The sequence below is a fragment of the Triturus cristatus genome, chromosome 1_1, assembly GCF_964204655.1.
Source record: "Triturus cristatus chromosome 1_1, aTriCri1.1, whole genome shotgun sequence".
NCBI classification, from domain to species: Eukaryota; Metazoa; Chordata; class Amphibia; order Caudata; family Salamandridae; genus Triturus; species Triturus cristatus.
The window spans coordinates 85,945,698-85,964,097 of NC_140579.1; the positions used below are offsets into that span (position 1 = coordinate 85,945,698).

General features: G+C 48.2%; 1 protein-coding gene across 2 annotated transcripts in view; it reads left to right on the forward strand.

Moving 5' to 3' along the window:
* Positions 1–18,400, forward strand: part of LOC146869542 (amine oxidase [copper-containing] 3-like) — a 97,984-nt gene that overhangs the window by 55,593 nt on the left and 23,991 nt on the right. Inside the window, exon 3 of one of the 2 annotated variants that reach the window (XM_085604300.1) lies at positions 14,484–14,613. The exons of the other annotated variant lie outside the window; for it this stretch is intronic. Coding sequence (XP_085460426.1) covers positions 14,484–14,613 — 130 coding nt within the window. The remainder of the gene's footprint in view (positions 1–14,483; positions 14,614–18,400) is intronic. 2 annotated transcript variants of the gene reach the window in all.

The following is an 18,400-nucleotide window of genomic DNA, read 5'->3' on the forward strand; positions in this document are numbered from 1 at the left end:
GTGGGGGCAAGGGGAAGGGTGGGGGGCGGGGGGGGCAAAAGCAAGGGCCCGGCAAAGGCGGCGGGGGGGTATGGGGGGGGCGTGGGCAGGGGCGATGTCCGGTGGGACGACCGGTGGGAGGGGATGTCGTTGGAGGAGCGCATCCGGGAACAGCGTCGGTTGATTGAGGAGACGGAGCGTAAGTGGGGGGAGATGTGCGAGGCCAGGGAGAGGGCAGCGGGGGGGGGTGGCGCCGGGGGGGTGCGGTCCGAGGGCGGGGCGGCGGCACGCGGGGGAAGTGCGGGGCGGGCGGCGGGGCGTGGCTGGTGGGTATGGGTGGATGAGTCAGGGACTGACTTGACGTTTCAGAGACCTGGTGGCATACTCCGGCGCCGACGATGCCCGCTCCCGCGACGGAGGGCAGGCCGCCGCGGACCCCCTGGCCTCTACCAGCAAACTGCGCTGGCTTGAATCCCCCCCCCCTCGCGCGCGGGACCGACATAGTCCGGCCCCTTCGGACTATGTCGGTCCCGCGCGCGGGGGGGGGGGATTCAAGCCAGCGCAGTTTGCTGGTAGAGGCCAGGGGGTCCGCGGCGGCCTGCCCTCCGTCGCGGGAGCGGGCATCGTCGGCGCCGGAGTATGGTTTGTGCAGGGTGCGCATGGCAAGGGTGTGAAGCGAGTGGTGCGTGAGGTGCGGACGGATTTGTGTACGGATGATTTCGAGGAGGAGCTGGATTATGAGTCGGATGGTGAGGAGTTAGAGGAAGGTGAGCTGCGTGAGGTGCATGAGGTGAAGGGAAAGGCGGCAACCCGAAAGGTTGGTGTTTTGCAGGCGCAACAGGCCAGCTGTAGCAGGACGCCCGTGGAGAGGACGACGGCCCCAGTGTTCGGACGGGCGCAGGAGGTGCCCGGCACCATTGCAGGTGGGGTGCGTGGTGGGGGGTGGGGGGGGACAAGGCTGAGAGTAAGAAGACATGCAGGTCAGTGGGGGTAGGTGACGGATCGGTGCGGGAGGCGGGAGCGACGGCACAGGGGACGGACCTGAAGAAGGTGACGGACCTGGGGGGGGATGGGAAGCGGCTCGTGGGGGCCGGTGTTCAGACAGACAAGGAGGGGAGAAGGATGGGAAAGATGAGGGGGGGGGAGAAGCACAAAAAGAAGCTGCCCTACATGGGCTTGGCGATGCCTTTAGGGTCGCACTTGTCCGAAAAAACGAGGACACGGATTTGGAAACATGAGTATGTCGATGTGTTCATGGAGAATTGGACGTCGGCCTTTTTGATTTACGTGAGTATTTATTGCGAAAAACATCAGGACAGGGCCATCGCGTTATTTAAATACATAGATATTATTCGCAAAGCGCAGATGCACTTTGGGGGTTTCGCCTGGCTTAGCTATGATGAGGAGTTTCGGGCCCGGATCAGTGTGAATCCTGATAAGCCCTGGGGAGAGGTGGACCAGGAGTTGTGGGTACAGTGGATGTCATCGACACAATCGTCCGCGTCCACACATACGGCCAGCGGGCTTCCGGTGACGTATCGGCCTTTTCAGTCCCGTCCCGCTTCGACAGGGGCGGGGGGAGGACAAACTGGTGTCACGAGTGCAGGAGGACAGGCTGCTGCTGCCGGCGCAGCTGGCCAGTCGGCCAAGAGCGGGGGAGCCACCACGGGGGCCTGCTGGAACTTTAACAAGGGCTTCTGCTCCCGCTACCCGTGTAAGTTCAAACACGAGTGTTCTAAGTGTGGAGGGCGACACCCGGTCACACAATGTTTTACGCTGGCCACTCCCTCCGAGCAGTGGCGGATTACCAAGGGCCGGAGCCAGTCTGGGCTGAAGGGCTCCTACGCCGGTTAAGGTGGAGGCCATGAGTCCGTGGCTCTCCCGGTATCCTGATGGGGAAGCGGCATTGAAGCTTTACTGGGGGTTCACTGAAGGGTTTTGGGTGGGGTATCAAGGACCGCGGGAGCGCAGATGGGCGGAGAATTTGAGGTCAGCGAAAGATTTGCCGGGGGTGGTGGAGGCCAAATTGCGGAAAGAAGTTCTGGAAGGGAGGGTTGCGGGCCCGTTTGACATGTGGCCTTTGCCTGAGCTTATCGTATCCCCTTTGGGGGTGGTACCGATGAAGGAACCAGGGGAGTTTCGTGTGATTCACCACTTCTCGTGGCCGGAGGGGGCGTCGGTGAATGATTTCATCGCGGAGGAGGATTCCAGGGTCCTATATGTGTCGGTGGATGATGCGATTGAGCTGGTGAGGGCGTGTGGCCGGGGGGCGGAATTGGCTAAGTGTGACATCAAGTCTGCGTTTCGCCTCCTGCCCATTCACCCGGCGGATTTTCCTTTGCTGGGGATGCAGTTTGGGGGGGCGATCTTCGTGGACAAGGTTTTGCCCATGGGTTGTACGGTATCTTGTGCGCTGTTCGAGACTTTCAGTTCCTTCCTGCAGTGGGCTTTCACAGACAGATCGGGGCACCGGCTGGTGTCCCACTATTTTGACGACTTCTTGTTCGTCGGGCGCGGGCAGTCGAGCGAGTGCGGGGGCGCGTTGAGGCATTTTCAGCAAATGGCTGGTGAGTTTGGGGTTCCCTTGGCGCCGGAAAAGACGGCTGGGCCCAGTTGTTGTCTGTTGTTTCTGGGGATTGAATTGGACTCGGTCGCCTGGGTGGCGCGGTTGCCCCAGCAGAAGGCGGAGGAAATGCAGGAATTTTTGCTGCATGTGGTGGTGCAGCGGAAGATTGACTTGAGGTCCGTCCAGCGGTTGTTGGGTTTACTGAATTTCGCGTGTCGCGTGGTGAGTGCTGGCAGGACTTTTTGCAGGCGGCTGGGGCTGGCCATGTCGGGGGAGGTGCTGCCCCACCACAAGGTGCGGATTTCCATGGGCGTGCGGGCGGATCTGCGGACTTGGCACACGTTTCTGAGCGATTTCAACGGGGTCTCCTTGGACTTTGCGGATGACAATATGGTGTGGCAGGTGCAAATCTTTTCGGATGCAGCTGGGGCACAAGGTTTTGCCATTTTCTGGGACGGGAGATGGTGTGCGGAACAGTGGCCGGTGCACTGGTTGACACAGGGCAGGAGTATTGCGTTTTTGGAGTTCTTTCCGCTTGTGGTGGCATTGCAGGTGTGGGGGCTGGAATTTCAGAACAGATCAGTGTTGTTCCATGTGGACAACCGGACGGTGGCTGACCTGGTGAATCATCAGAGGGCCAGGGATCTGCGGGTGCTGCGCTTGCTGCGAAGTTTTATGCTGCTGTGTCTGCGTTTCAATGTGCTGTTTCGCGCGAAGCATGTGCCGGGCGCTAGCAATGACGTTGCGGATGCATTGTCTCGTTCGCAGTGGCAGCGTTTCAGAACGTTGGCGCCCGGAGCAGAGGTTTTCAAGACCAAGGTGCCGGAGGGTATCTGGAGCTGGGGGGAGTGAGAGTGGTGGAGTTGGTTGAGAAGTCTGTTGCGGATTCTACAAGGCGGGCGTATCGTTTGGCTTGGGCTGAGTTGGGTGCTTTTCTGGGATGGTCGAAGGATGCCTGGCGTATGTCGCAGGGGGATTGTGAGGAGGGAGTGCTGAGGTATGTTTTGCACTGCATGGACAAGGGTTTGTCGCCAGTTACGATTGCGGGGAAGTTGGCGGGGATTTCCTTCTATGGGATGGTTTATTTGGGGTTTGATCCCGCACGGAGTGAGTTGCTGAGTAAGATGTTGAGGGGTTGGGGTAGGGTGCGGGGGGGACTGGGGGGGCAGCCGTGCGTGCAGCTATTACGTTTGAATTGCTGGTGGACATCTTGGCGGAATTGAGTTTCTGTTGTTATGACGAGGTGGAAGTGGCGCTGTTTCGGTTCTGCATGACGTGGATGTTTTTTGGGGCCTTCCGGGTTTCGGAGTTGTTGGGGGCTAGAGGTGCTCCGGGTAGGGTATTTGAGGACGTTCGAATGGATGGAGCGCGCCTGGGTATTTGGCTGGGGAGGTCGAAAACAGACCAGGCTGGAAGAGGCACTTGGGTATGGCTGTGCGAGTCGGGAGAGGCGGGTGTTTGTCCTGTGCGAGAATGGAGAGCCTTTTGCGGGCAGGTGGGTAGGAGTGTAGGAGAGATCTTTTGTCATGCTTCCAGGAAACGGGTCACAGCTTTTCAGCTGCTGGCGGTGTTGCGTATGGCAGTGAGGCGACTAGGTAGGGACCCGGCAGGGTATGGGACGCACTCTTTCCGGATCAGCACGGCGACGGCGGCTGCGCGGCTGGGGTGGTCCTGGCACAAGATCAGGCGGATTGGTAGATGGAGGTCGCACTGTGGCGAGCGGTACGTAAGGAAGTAGAGCGGCACGGTGCGCAGGGGCGCGACGGCTGTGGGGCGGTTCTGTTATGTTTCGTGTTCTAATTTCTCCTTTCTTCGTATGTTGTGTTGGGGGTCCGGGAGCCAAGACGGTTACCTGGATCGTTGGACATTCATTTGTGCATTGGGCCTCCAAGTATTCCGACAGGCAGGTGTATGGTCGTAGCCTGGGCCTGAGAAGCAGCCATCACGAGGTACATTGGTGGGGCAAGAGTGGGATGCGCTGGGGGGAGCTATTGCCCTGGCTGACGAAGAAAGTGTCGCAGAGGGGATGTCCGGACTTGCTCATCATCCACCTGGGGGAGAATGACCTGGTGAAGCAATCAGGGGTGTCGTTGCTGTATTTGATGCAAAGGGACTTGGAGGCTATGAAACGCAATCTGGCTGGCGCCTGTATTGTGTGGACTGAGTTCATCCCTCGTCGGATCTGGAGGGGGGCATTGAAGCCCGCAGCGGTTGAACGAGCCCAAAGGAAATTGAATAGGGCAATGTGGGTCTTTTGTGAGAACATTGGGATCAAAGTGCTGGCGCACACTGGACTGCGGCTTGAGGAGCCCCTGCTTTTTAGAGACGATGGCGTGCACCTTTCGCACATGGGCAATGCGTACTATATGATGGAGTTGAGGGATGTTATTAGTGGTTTATGGAACGAGTCTATCTGGTGTCGAAGAGCGTGAGGGCGAAAGGTGCACTGGAATGGGGTGGGGCAGGTAACCGCCCTCCGGGGGTTCCCTGGTTGGCGGATTTGGGAGGGGGGAGGAGTCCATGACGGGCATACTCACCCTTCCGGGGAGGGGGATACTGGTGAAAGGTGGGGGTGCGTCATACCAGTTTACAACGAATGGAGATGATAGAACAGGTTGGAAGAGAAGTGAGGAAGCGAATGGGATAAGTGAGGCGGTTGCTGTGTGAAGTGGGATGGAGTAGTTGGAGTATGGGAGAGAATGAAGGAATGAGAAGTTATGTTGTTGGGGATTGTTGGGGGGTTTGTCTGATGTTTGGTTATGGTTGTCCAACCCTGTCCTAATAAAATGGCCTTTTACGCTAAGTTACCTTGCGTGGAGAGATTATTGCGCGATGCGGCCCCTGGGGGAAGAAAGGTCAGCGGACTAGTCTTCCCCCGGGGATTTCGCGCAAGGGAGGGACAGGGTATGGAAGGGGTGGGATAAGGGGTGGGGTCGTTAGGAGGATAAAGGGGGCTGGAAGAGGAAGTCCTTCCTCTTCCTTTCCCCAGCGCCTCAGGGTGGGTTAGTTAGGTTGTTTGGCCACCCGCCCACCCTACAGTCGAGGGATTCGATTGAGGGCTACTAAGTTTTTCTATAAGCGTGCCAGTTTAGGACGGGTTGTGAGTGCTTGGAGCGGATTTGGGAGGGGGGAGGAGTCCATGACGGGCATACTCACCCTTCCGGGGAGGGTGATACTGGTGAAAGGTGGGGGTGCGTCATACCAGTTTACGACGAATGGAGATGATGGAGGAGGTTGGAAGAGAAGTGAGGAAGCGAATGGGATAAGTGAGGCGGTTGCTGTGTGAAGTGGGATGGAGTAGTTGGAGTATGGGAGAGAATGGAGGAATGAGAAGTTATGTTGTTGGGGATTGTTGGGGGGTTTGTCTGATGTTTGGTTATGGTTGTCCAACCCTGTCCTAATAAAATGGCCTTTTACGCTAAGTTACCTTGCGTGGAGTGATTATTGCGCGATATATCTCCTCATCTATTTTGCCTAGCCGACCTTCCCCTCGACCTGCACTGTCGGTTTTCAGCAACTCTTGTGACTGCCGACTTTGGTGCTGGAAACCATGGTTCGAGCCTCGGGGTCGCGTCCACATCCTGTGATTCTGGGCAAATGGCTTAATCTCCCCTAGCCTGAATGTGTAATGTAAATACGGTGCTCGTGTAGAGCGCTACAATACCTTCGGGTCGAGTTCAGCGCTATATAAATATGCAAAAAAAAAAAAAGGCAGTTCACTCAGATGAGAACGTTGATGGAGAGCTACATTGGGAAAGTAGTGCAAAGGCCCAGTGCCTCGCCCTCAATCTCAGGGATGTTCGCCAATAAAAAGTTGACTACCATTCCCAGAATGCATTGGGTTGTTAAATGAAATATAATCTCACAAGAAGGTCATAATTGGAGGAATTATTACCATCCACGGTACTACTCCACTCATATACTTCTCACAAAAAGTAACTGGATGGTGTATCAACTAAATGTAAATATGGGTTATGAAAATTAGGAAGCAATTGATTTCTAAAGACAAGAACCCTCACTCACCCAGAGGTAACATGCTTCATCATTGGGTTCCCTCTTGCACACTGGGACCGCAAGGTACACAGTGTGGGCTACAACTTTCCCTCAGGAGAGGAGCGTGAGGTGTTTTTTCTCCAATGCTTCTATGAGTGAGGGGCAGAGTGCACGAAATATTTCAAAAGTGAGTTTAAAACTATCTCATCAGAGGAAAGTAATTTTAATAAGTATCCCCTATGGATAGAGCTAAAAACTGTGTGAGGAATAAGGATATGGATATTCCCTAGAAGACTAGGTCAACATGTTTCTGCCTTGATGACCAGAGATTCGTGGCATTCTTCAGGACCGACATCATGTCACTCTGCTGTCAATGTGAATTAAAACAAGAAAACATACTTATTTATATGGACGATCAAGGAACCAACTGCAGTCTGTTCTGTTTTCTGTGAACATAAAAACACATTACCTATATCATATTTACATCCCATATAAACAAAAATTATACCCAAGTGAATGTGAGAAACCAGCGACAAATCACCACACTACACACATGGGAATTGGTGTATTTCAAGTCATCTCACCAATATCAGACCAATTGTCTGCCTCTCCCTTTAGGAGGTCCTCTACATATGAGTCTCGAGAATCTAAAGGCAACATGGAGAGCACAATTAAAACCACAACCATGTCATATATATACATTTTCCTCGGTCCCTTATACAGCACATCTTCAATGTATCCTAAACAGAGAGTCTACAGTCTACATTACTTTCTCATCATTAACGTTTTGTTGCTTGTCAATCATTCATGTCCATATTGCCCGCATTCTAGGCTAATGGTATAAAAACCAAAAAAACAACAAGCATGTGCTAAAAAGCATCAACGATGCATCGCATAAAACACCACTCAATTCCCTCAACATATAATGGGATTCCAACGCGGTCTCCTTACCGACTTTCCCGGTTCTTCCAGCTGTTACGTAGAGGCCGAAAGGAGACCGGCCGCATCCGCTCTTAATACTCTTCCTGCTTAATGCGTCACTACCTGGAAGCGGAAAATCTACTTCCGGTTCAGTTAATGTTGAAGAAAATTCTTTTTTTTTTTTTTTTCACACGGGCAGTATCATAAAAATAAAGATGTCAAGAATGTCAGTGTTTCCATTGTACATGTAACTTCAATACATAATTCAAACAGCTTACAAAGTACATTATTACTTTCTTTTATGTATGTGTTTGTCGAGGACTACAGGGGTGATGGGAATTGTAGTTTTCAAATGTCGATCCATGTATAACATCTCTGTTGTAACACTATGGATAGAAAACTGACTAAATAGAAGCCCATGTCCTATCAAGTGTCTTCAAATGAAAAATATTCCATCACCTTTTCTCCAATGGACTGAACCAACGTAGCTACAAGTTAAGTAACACCTATGTATGTGTGCAGTGCATCCTACCACAAGAGTTAGTATAATAGTGTCACTATCTAGAAAGGTGTTAGTCGAAATCACAGGGTATTAATTTACATATTAACTGTAAGTATATGTCCGTCTATAATGAGCACCAAGGGATATCCTCATGAAGTCCTGTCACATGACTTTTAATGCGGAACACCCATCTCTGTTCCCGTCGGAAAAGCACTCTATCAAGGGGCTCCATATTGATTTTATATCTTGGTTTGTCAATAACAATCCATGTAAAGTCGTCCTCAGTATGGCCCATTTCTACATAGTGTCTTGTCATGGGCGTATTTGTTTTTTTGCATCTAAAGGCACTTTGATATTCCACCATCCTGTGTTTAACCTTGTGTGTCGTCATCCCAATATATACCAACGAGCACGGGCATGTAATCAAGTAGATTACTCCGCTCATATTACAATTGGTATGTGAATTGAGTAACCGAGGTGTTTTCAAACCCATGTCCAATTATGTCACATGTTTAGTAAATGGACAAACAGAACAAGAACCACAAGGGAAGTGCCCTGTCACCGGGGATGCTCCCCACAAGGTGCTCTGTCTACCCTTTGTTGTCTCAGTCTAGGTCTTGTATGTACCAGTAGGTCTCGGAGACTACTACTCCGTTTCAAGGCAAAGAGTGGTTTCTCCAAAGTCAATTGCACCGTATTCAGAATGTGCCAAGATTTGTTAATTGCCTTTTCATGTTGTCAGTCAGATTACTAAAAGTAGTCACACAAACCATTCTCTTATTTTCAGGTTTTTCATATGACTCAAGGAGTGCTTCTCTGTGGTTATTGCGTGCTCTCTTTTCTGCTCCACGTACCAATTTAATAGGATAGTCTTTTGCAAGTAGTTCTTCAATTAAGTTTTTTGGCTTGTTGTTTATATCTTGTAATTTCACTACAATTCCTACAAAAGCCTTAAGAATTTACCTATCGGGAGATTGGTCAATAAGGCACGTGGATGGAAGCTATGGTAGCTAAGTAGTGAGTTCCTAGCCATAGATTTTTGGTATAATTCTGTTTGAATCTTCCCATTTTTTGGGTATAGTCGAAGGTCCAAGTATGATTCTGTCATGGCACTTACTTCACCGGTAAACTTGAGATTAATGTCCCGACAGTTCAACCAGTTAGTAAGACATCTAGAGAATTCTGGTCACCTTCCCAGATGACCAGGATATCATCTATATATCGTCTCCAGAGTTTGCGGCAAGGTTGAAATGGATTGGTACTTGAGTATATGAACTTCGTTTTTAAAGCCATATATATACAAATTAGCCATGCTGGGGGCACAGGTGCTGCCCATCGAAGTTCCAGTCGTCTGTCAATATAGATCACCTTCATAACTAAAAAAGTTATCTTTTAAGGCCATCCTCCTAGCACACTGCATGACAAAAGCAGTAGGTGTTTGATCCTCGCCTGGGTGACACCCAAGTAGATGTTCTATAATTTCAAGAGTGTAATTCTACGGAATGTTAGTATATAATGACTCAACGTCATATGTCACCATAATGTTCACCATAGGGTCAAAAGACACTGTATCCAAGAGACAAAGAACATGCTTATTGTCCTGCAAATATGAGGGCATCTCAGCCACTATAGGTCGAAGAAAATGATCCACAAACCTAGAGAGGGGTTCTAAGATAGAACCAATGCCTGACACGATTGGTCTGCTAGGTAGAGGTTTTTGTTCCTTGTGGATTTTTGGAAGAATATAGAACGCCGACACCTTGGGATGTTTTTGGATCAAAAATTCTGCCTCACTCCTAGTGATCCAATTGGAGTCTCTTCCCTCTTCCACAAGAGATTTAATCTGTAACCTGGGCGTGGGATCCTGTAAAATGAGAGTATAAAATCTGGCATCATTCAACTGTCTTAGACATTTATTATGTTAAACCTCAGTATCCAAAATGACCGTGGCACCACCTTTATCAGCCGGTTTAATCGTAATGTTGGCATCATTTCCTAATTCCTCAATAGATTTCCTTTCAACATTAGAGATGTTACAGAAGGGTTCTTTGGGATGATCCGACCTGGACTCATATTCTTTGAGTACAGCTTTTTCAAAGGTATTTATTCCAGAAGGCACTTAATGATGGAAGGAAGGTAGATTTATTCCTAAAACCAGTACTTGGAACGAGATTAGAGTCATCCTTATCTAAATTAGTAAAGAAAAAGTGTAATCGTACCTGCCGAACAAACTCTGCCAATTCTTTATGAATCATAAAATCATCACCTAGTTTTGTGGGAAGAAAACCCAGGCCTTTAGACAACACACTATGTTCTAGAGCAGTGAGAGTTTTGGAACTGTTTTTTAGCTCTATCCATATGGGATACTTATTAAAATTATTTTCCTCTAATGAGATAGTTTTAAACTCACTTTTGAAATATTTCGTGCACTCTGCCCCTCACTCATAGAAACATTGGAGAAAAAACACCTCACGCTCCTCTCCTGAGGGAGAGTTGTAGCCCACACTGTGTACCTTGCGGTCGCAGTGTGCAAGAGGGAACCCAATGATGAAGCATGTCACCTCTGGGTGAGTGAGGGTTCTCGTCTTTACAAAGCAATTGCTTCCAAATTTTCATAACCCATATTTACATTTAGTTGATACACCATCCGGTTACTTTTTGTGAGTTGTTAAATGCAATCCAGCGTTGAAAATTAGCTGTACTAGGAAAATTGAGTTATATATTCAATTCCTATAGTTGCTACCAAGACTGCCATCCATTTTAGTCGTTCCATTGAGGAAAACAATGGTACATGATATTTGAACTCCATTTTAAGTGGGGCTCATATTGCACACATATTCCCTTTAGCGATATCCTGTATTTTAAAAACAGAATACGATGCTGCTTAGAGGATAATTTAAATACCTTTCTATGGATATTTGTATAGCCTCAGTCACACAGCGGTAAAATGCACTGACATCATCCACCTAGGCTACTATTTGAATAGTATGGCACAACATATTCCAGTTCTATTTTGACCATAGTGTCTACTATGTATATTATTATTGATGAGTAGCTGTCAATAACAGGGTTGTGTCTCCACCAACAGGTTCTCGGAGACATGAAATAAACAACGAAAGCACAGCTGAAATGATGCATTGTGTCATAATGACCCTTGGTAACTACCTTTCCATAAAAACCCAATACTCGTCATCCTGCCGCTGTCTCCACATTCCTCTGAGGCCTCTCTCCACCTTCCTCCTTGATTGCCTGGCTCATTGCTCTCAGTAGGAACAGAGAGCTGGTGCCATGGTGGACCCCATCAGTGCGGATGCTGACAGCCGTGAGCTGCATAGACCTGTGGCTGCTAGGAGTGTCACTGGTCGGTGGCCATAAGAGTACTCTGCCCATTACCTCACCTCTCTCGGTGCTGCTCAGAGGCGGTGGAGTGGCCACCATCTGCCATGCCACCTACTTCATCCAGACCTCTGGAGACCCAGGTGAAGCAGAAGAAGACCAAAGGAAGTAACCCCTTGGTGGCAATGACTTGCTCTTTAAGTGCAGTGATGCATTGGCGTAGAATGCTTGCCTACTCTTGAGCCTGGTCACTAGCTGCTTGGACAGAGCAAGGGCAGAGAAAGCACAGGCTTGAATCTGGCTCACAGCCACCGGCTAGTAAATATTACTCTCTGTCCATTCAGTCAGCCCTGATGTGGTAGTGGAGGAGTGAGGTGTGTGTGCTGCCTATTAGGACCCAGGGATTGGGGAACAGTGTTTACTTTCGCCTGAGCTGCCCTTTGCACTGGAAGTGACGTCAGACAGGCGTACGTATACTTACACTGCTGTTCGAAGCTTCCATTTTGTAGCCTATGGAAGAGATGTCATTTTCTAAAAGACCAAGAGTAACTCTATAGGTTTAGCACACCTTATTATATGTGACGAAGCATAGTCCGGTGTTGGAGGGGCAGGTTTTTCCTTTTCTGCTTTTCAGATCTTACGTGAAAAATAGGAAGGGAATGGAGCTGCATGAAGACCTCTCAATATGTATAGAAGCCCTTCAAAGTTTCCCTGGTTCATGCACGACTAGCTACTCCAGCCCAGGTTTCTTCAATGGATTCCGGGACTTCATCCCATTATAAATCGAGGACTACACGTCTAGGTTTACAAAGGGAAAAAATTGAATGAAGCAACGAGTCACTCAAGGGCTATGGAATCTTGTCAGGGCTGGCATGACTCTTTACATGGGGCAAGAGAGGTGCCAGGAATCCCAGTGCTTAATTTCTCAAACATAAAATGTAATAAAATAAGTGCAGGGACCCAAACCTTTTCTTTGGAGCACACCACTAGAGCTACAGAATGCAGGGGTTGCCAGATGCCAATGCTACCTGTTCTTATTTTAATCTCTTTCTACCTTTTCTGCCATTCTCTTTTGGTCTGGGTACAAATCTGAGAATGAAAAATAAGTCCCGCTCCCCTGGTTAAGAGCACAGGTGCTGCCCACCTGCAACCACCAGCACAAAGTACGCGCTGAAGAAATCGTTTATTGGGAAGTTACCCTATCTGTGATCAAGATGGGTCCTAGACGGATTGGCTTTAAATTTGTATTTAATTTTATTTATTAAATTTCTGGAGCACATTTGACCAAAAGGCATCAAAGCGCATAGAGCAGAGGAGTAACAGAAAGACCGGTGGCGACCCCAAACAAGCACCCCCAAAGTCACGCTCCTTAACAGAAGCGTAATCTGTAAAAAGCCACCTTTTAAGTTGCTTACGGAACAATAGGTGCGAGCTCAGGCAAAAAGTGTTGCATTTTTTAAGTATGAAATTAGTCTTGGGACATTGGTTTTTAGAAATACACCAGACATCTATGGTTAAATGGTGTTCGAACACGCAAAGTTGTTGGCCGATAACTGTGATAAAGGACTGTGCATCATCCGTGTATTTCAGAGGATGGATGTCTTGTTGGGTGAGTAAAAAACCAGGTAATCCATATAAAGATGATCTTTAGTTAGTAGCATTGGACTTGAGGATAATCTTTGACCTTGAGGATGTCATCTGGACCATCTTCGCGAGATGAACCTAGGGAGCCAAGTTGATATCTGTGATGCCCTGGTTCTGAAGAGGGTTCCACAGAGTGGCTTTTGGTCAAAAAATGAAAAGCTGCTGATGGGTCTTGGGGAAATAGGCAGACGGGGACTCCCTTGTTAATGATATGTAGAGGGTGGTTGACTACTTAGATGGTTGTTTTCTCAATGCTTCGGGAGACGGGTAGGGGATTGATATGCTGTTGGGAGTTGATGTTACTGGTCCACTCTGTGATTTTACCAATAAAAAGAAGGTGGGTACTTGCATTTCTTGCTGTGTTCAAACTATATATTCCGTGAGCAGAGTTGCCCCGGTTACTTACCGGTAACCTTCATTACTCCGAGAATAGCCTTCCTCACCACATGAGTTCCCATCCCTCCCTCCCTGTCTGGCTATCGGCTTCATGTTGTGCTTGGTAGTTTTAGGCTGATGGGTTGGGCCGGCCCGCCTCTTGTAGAGGTCAGGGTGTAATGGGTCGGCCATATTGGGAAGGGATGGGAGGCTTGGGAGGCTGACTTTTTGCTTTGGAGGGTTCTGGTGTGGAGCTGAAGCTCACTTTGTTAGTCATGTGGCGAGGAAGACTAACAAGGAGGTAATAGGGTCTTTCTGATACTGAGAAAGTGAAGAGCCACAAAAGGAGCGACAATTGACGATGTTGCCGATGTGTAGGAAGGCATCAGAGATTCATTTGATGGTCGAGGAGGCGATGACATTGTGATATGTAGTAGCTTTATGTTGGGTATTGATGATGTAGGTTAGGGATTAAATGCTCACGGTTTGGAAGGAGTACCATGGGAGATTGAGGTGTCAGTTTATGTGAGGGGTGGGTTGTGGTTATTTTTAAATTTAGATTTTGCATCTGGGTATTTTGTGCATCTATTCCAAGTTATTTTCGGTAGGTTTAAAGTGAGGGGGCGTAAGAGAACACTACTTTGCTTTCATTGCTGGCACTGAGTATCGTTTTCAGGCAATGGCATAACATTATGTCTTCATGTTGTATGTGCAAGCACTCTGGGATGGTTTGAGGGTTTTTAGTTGTGTGCATTTTGGAATTTGCTCTGAGCCCTTTAAAGTTTATATATTTGTCTACAGTGATGCAAACCTGAAATATGTCTGTTTTATTTGTGGGGGAGTGAGGGGGAGGGGTGAGTGTACCCACTTGTGACATAGGCAGTTTGCTAAATCCCTCAGTGGGTTAATGCGCTTGCTTCTTCAATCTCAGTGAACATATCATGCGTTTCATGCTTCTGAAGTTGATACAGCCAGTGTTATTGAATACTGGGACCGTAGGCGGTATATCCAAAACATTACCCCCCCCCCCCACCCGGCTTCCGCATACTCAAACCCTTCTGTTGAATCTACAAAGACTAACCAGGATCAGTGACAGTGGAGCCACTAACCAATGTCCTTTCCATATCCCAGCTCAGCAATGGTCATATCTTCTCTTCTAACTCCTAGGTACAAGCTGGCGGTCACCAAGCGCAAGGAGGAAGAGCTCCAGAGCACCTCCATATTCAACCAAAACGACCCCTGGACACCGACTGTTAGATTCACTGACTTTATAAATGAGGAGAACATCACAAACGAGGTCAGTGGAAGAAGAGTGAAAGTGACTCATAACCATATCACTTATAACCACATATAGACAATGGTCCCCAAGGAGTCATTACATTATTTACTGATGCATGTTGGGAAATGGCCAACATGATTATGCATGAATGAGAAATCAACACAAAGGATGGCCGATGCTCTGTATTTAAGTATACAAGTTTTATAACAAAATAGTCAATGGGTAATCAAAGTTGTAATAATAATAATCCACACTTGTAAAGCGCGAACAATCACCCGTAAGGGTCGCTAGGCACTGGGGGCCGTCGGGAAGATTAAGCAAGCTATTGCCCAGAGTCACATGGTGCTGGGCTAATCTGCCGCCGGCGCCGGGAATCGAACCGTGCTCCCCAGATTCCAGAGTCAGTCACCCTGGCCGCGGCACCACACCTCTTCAGGTGACGGCACAGTGCTGGTGCAATTTGGTAAGCCATACAATAACAAACATATACTATCAATCAATCAATCAGTCACTTGTAAAGCGCACTACTTACCCGTGAGGGTCTCAAGGTGCTGAGGGGAGGGGGGGGCGCCGCTACTGCTCGAAGAGCCAGGTCTTGAGGAGTCTTCTGACTGACAATATTTTGGTTTGCTACCCTTGTTCTTTGAAATGCTTGCTGCCCCATATTTTCTATGGCATATTGCATATAACAGCACAATGACCTGGCTGGGAAGAGAAAAGATGGCAGCAGAGTCTAACGATTTGAGCGCTCAAGGGTTAGTTGCGGCATTCACCTCCATTATAGGGATATTCTGCGCTCCAGGCAACATTCATATTTTGCCTTGTCGGAGCTCCCTCGCCCCACCAATAGGTCAGTGTTTTATGATGGCTCTCTGGCACTGCCAATGGTAGCACCCAAAAGCAGCTTCACACAATATAACACAATATATTTGTAAAGCACACATTCACCCTTGGGACACCTTGGCGATGGATAACAGATGTTTATTGTCACCCAAGTCAATGGTACTCATTTTATTAACCTCATAAGAATGAAAGGCTGAGAGGACTTGCCAGAATTTAGACTAGTGACCTTGGCATCAAACACGCATTTCTGAGAGGATTCATAAGGTCTCTGAGCCCCCAAGGCCTGCAGTCCTGGTGCATAGCTGCCAAGCTTCCCAGGTCCATGTGTGATGAGCGTCTCCAGTCTGGGTTGTTTCCTTTGAGTTCTTGGACTTGCAATCCTGTGTTTTTATGGAATAAACAATGTCTACACGTCCCAGAATTCAAAGAAAAAACATGTAGTTGAGTTGCAAATCAAGCATGGACATGGGGAACTTCACAGGGCTGCTGGTGGTGGTTTAGCATTTTGTAGGAAGGAATACTGCACCTAGAGCCATCTACCAGGAAAACCCCACAGGAAGCAACCAACCAGCCAAAATGTATTTAATCTGCACTAGGTTCCCTAGTCCATACTAAAGGTACTTATCCGATGATAAAAATGAAGGGGCATATTAACAAGGCGGCGCCATAAAAATATCGCCACTTTTGCAGCCATTTGCTATCGCGTGTTTTGCTGACTTAGCGCCCGTTTCCAGCACGCCTAACTTTGCATCGCTAATGAGATGCAGAGTAGGCGTGGCTGTGAAACCAACCAGGGAAAATATCGCAAAGGCAGCTTTGCGATATTAACAAGGAAGGGTAGCGATTATTTAAATCGCGTTAACGCAGGAATTTAACGTCTGTTAAATTCCTGACTAATGCACACTTAACATGGGGGAAGGATTCTGTGGCTAAAACCACAGGCCCTATCATCTAGGATATCGCCGTTTTCCACTATGGAAAACGGCAATATCCACACTATGATGTTGCAGAACAACAGGGGCATAGGAGGTGGCATGGGCGGTATCACCCAATAAAATAGAAACATGGTACGAGAGAAAAAAATGTGAGTTAAGTTTAAGGAGTACGTATAGCGAATGGGTTAATGTACGGCTAGGTAGAATTCGTAAATAGCGTGGTAGAAATTCAAGTTCTACCTCTACATTTTTTTAATCACATATATATGTTGCTTTGAAGTTTCTACCTCTATTAATGTACATTTTCCCATTTTAATTTTTGACAGAGGTTAACTCTGATATTGTAACTATGCGACTATACAATATGTAATGTTTTTCTAAGACGGGAAGTTTCAAATGGAAACATCCGTCCGTCAAGCAGGCAAAGATATAAAATAAACCAAGCATTGTATTTATTTATTTTTTTGCATCTTTCATATAGCACGAACTCGACCCGGAGGTATTGGAGCGCTGTACATGAGCACCGTATTTACATTACACATTAAGGCACGGGGAGATTAAGCCATTTGCCCAGAATCACAGGATGTGGACGCGACCTTGAGGCTCGAACCCTGGTTTCCTGCACCAAAGTCAGCAGTTTAAGGGTGCACTTTTCAGCCTTTGAAGCTGTGGGTAAATTGTATTTTCCTTCAGATGGATATACTTAGGAAGCTATGAGTATCCTCGCTAGCTTAAAGCACCATGATGGCCCCTCCGTGCACTATTAGCCGAGCCCCCCTCCCCCCTGAGATTTCTGACACTCAAGTATGGAACAGGAAAAATAGAAAAACTCACTTATTGGCAGTGGAGTTCTGGCCTCCTGCCATTGTATGGGATCCGAACCTTTATTGACACTGGGCATCTGGACTGGTTGGCCGCAAGTGCCTGGGGCCTTTAGCATTAATGACAGCGGGGTTGTGTGCTGCTGCGGCTGTAAGCCCCTCAATTTTTTAGGTCTCGCTGAGACAGCGTAAGTTGTCTCTTTGAGACATTTTGTAAGTGGGCTTTCAAAAGTGCCACCTACATGTTTTGCTGGCCTAGCTTGAGTGCACGATGGCGTGCACGTGCACAGCTGCTCCTCTGCTCCTTGCATTCCCCCCTCCCTTCTCACCCAGCCCTTTGATGCTCTGCTCGATTACTTTCACTTTCGCCGCTTTGATGTTTGATCGCAAACGCGATCACTTCCGCTTGGCATAGCCTGTACTTGTTCTCTTTGTCCTCACATATGCTCTTCCCTCTATGTTTTTCTCTCTGGTCTCACATGTGCTATTCCCTCTGTATTTTCACTCTGCCCTCACATGTGCTTTTCCCTCTCTATTTTTCTCTCTTTCCTCACACATGCTATTCCCTCTGTATTTGTCTCTCTTCCCTCACATGTACTCTTCCCTCTCCATTTTTTCTCTATGCTCTCACATGTGCTCTTCGCTCTGTATTTATTTCTCTGCCCTCGCATGTGTTCTTCTCTCTATATTTTTCTCTCTGCTCTCACATGCTCTCTTCCCTCTATGTTTTTATCTCCGGTCTAACATGCGCCCTACCCTCTGTATTTTTCGCTTTGCTCTCACATGAGCTCTTCCCTCTCTATTTTTCTCTCCTCCCTCACATGGACTCTTCCCTCTGTATTTTTCTCTCTGCCCTCACGTGCTTTTCCCTCTGTATTTTTTTTCTCTGCCCTCACATACTCTTCCCTGTATGTTTTCCTCTTTGCCCTCAAGTGCACTCTTCCCTCTGATTTTTAGGTCTCGCCTCCGCCGGGCTTGTTAATTTGACCCTTGGCTCTGGCGCCATTTAATTGAGAAAGGCCGTCAGCAGGCGCTAGCAGTCCGTGAGGATCACCCCCATCCCTCTGCCTGCTTGTGTGGTCCACGGTTATCCACCATGACTCCCATACTCGTTTTCCGACTCTCTCTCTCTCTCCCCACTCGCCTACCAAGCGACACTTACATATTTTTTCACTTTCTTGCCGACCATAAGATTTTTTTGTTTTT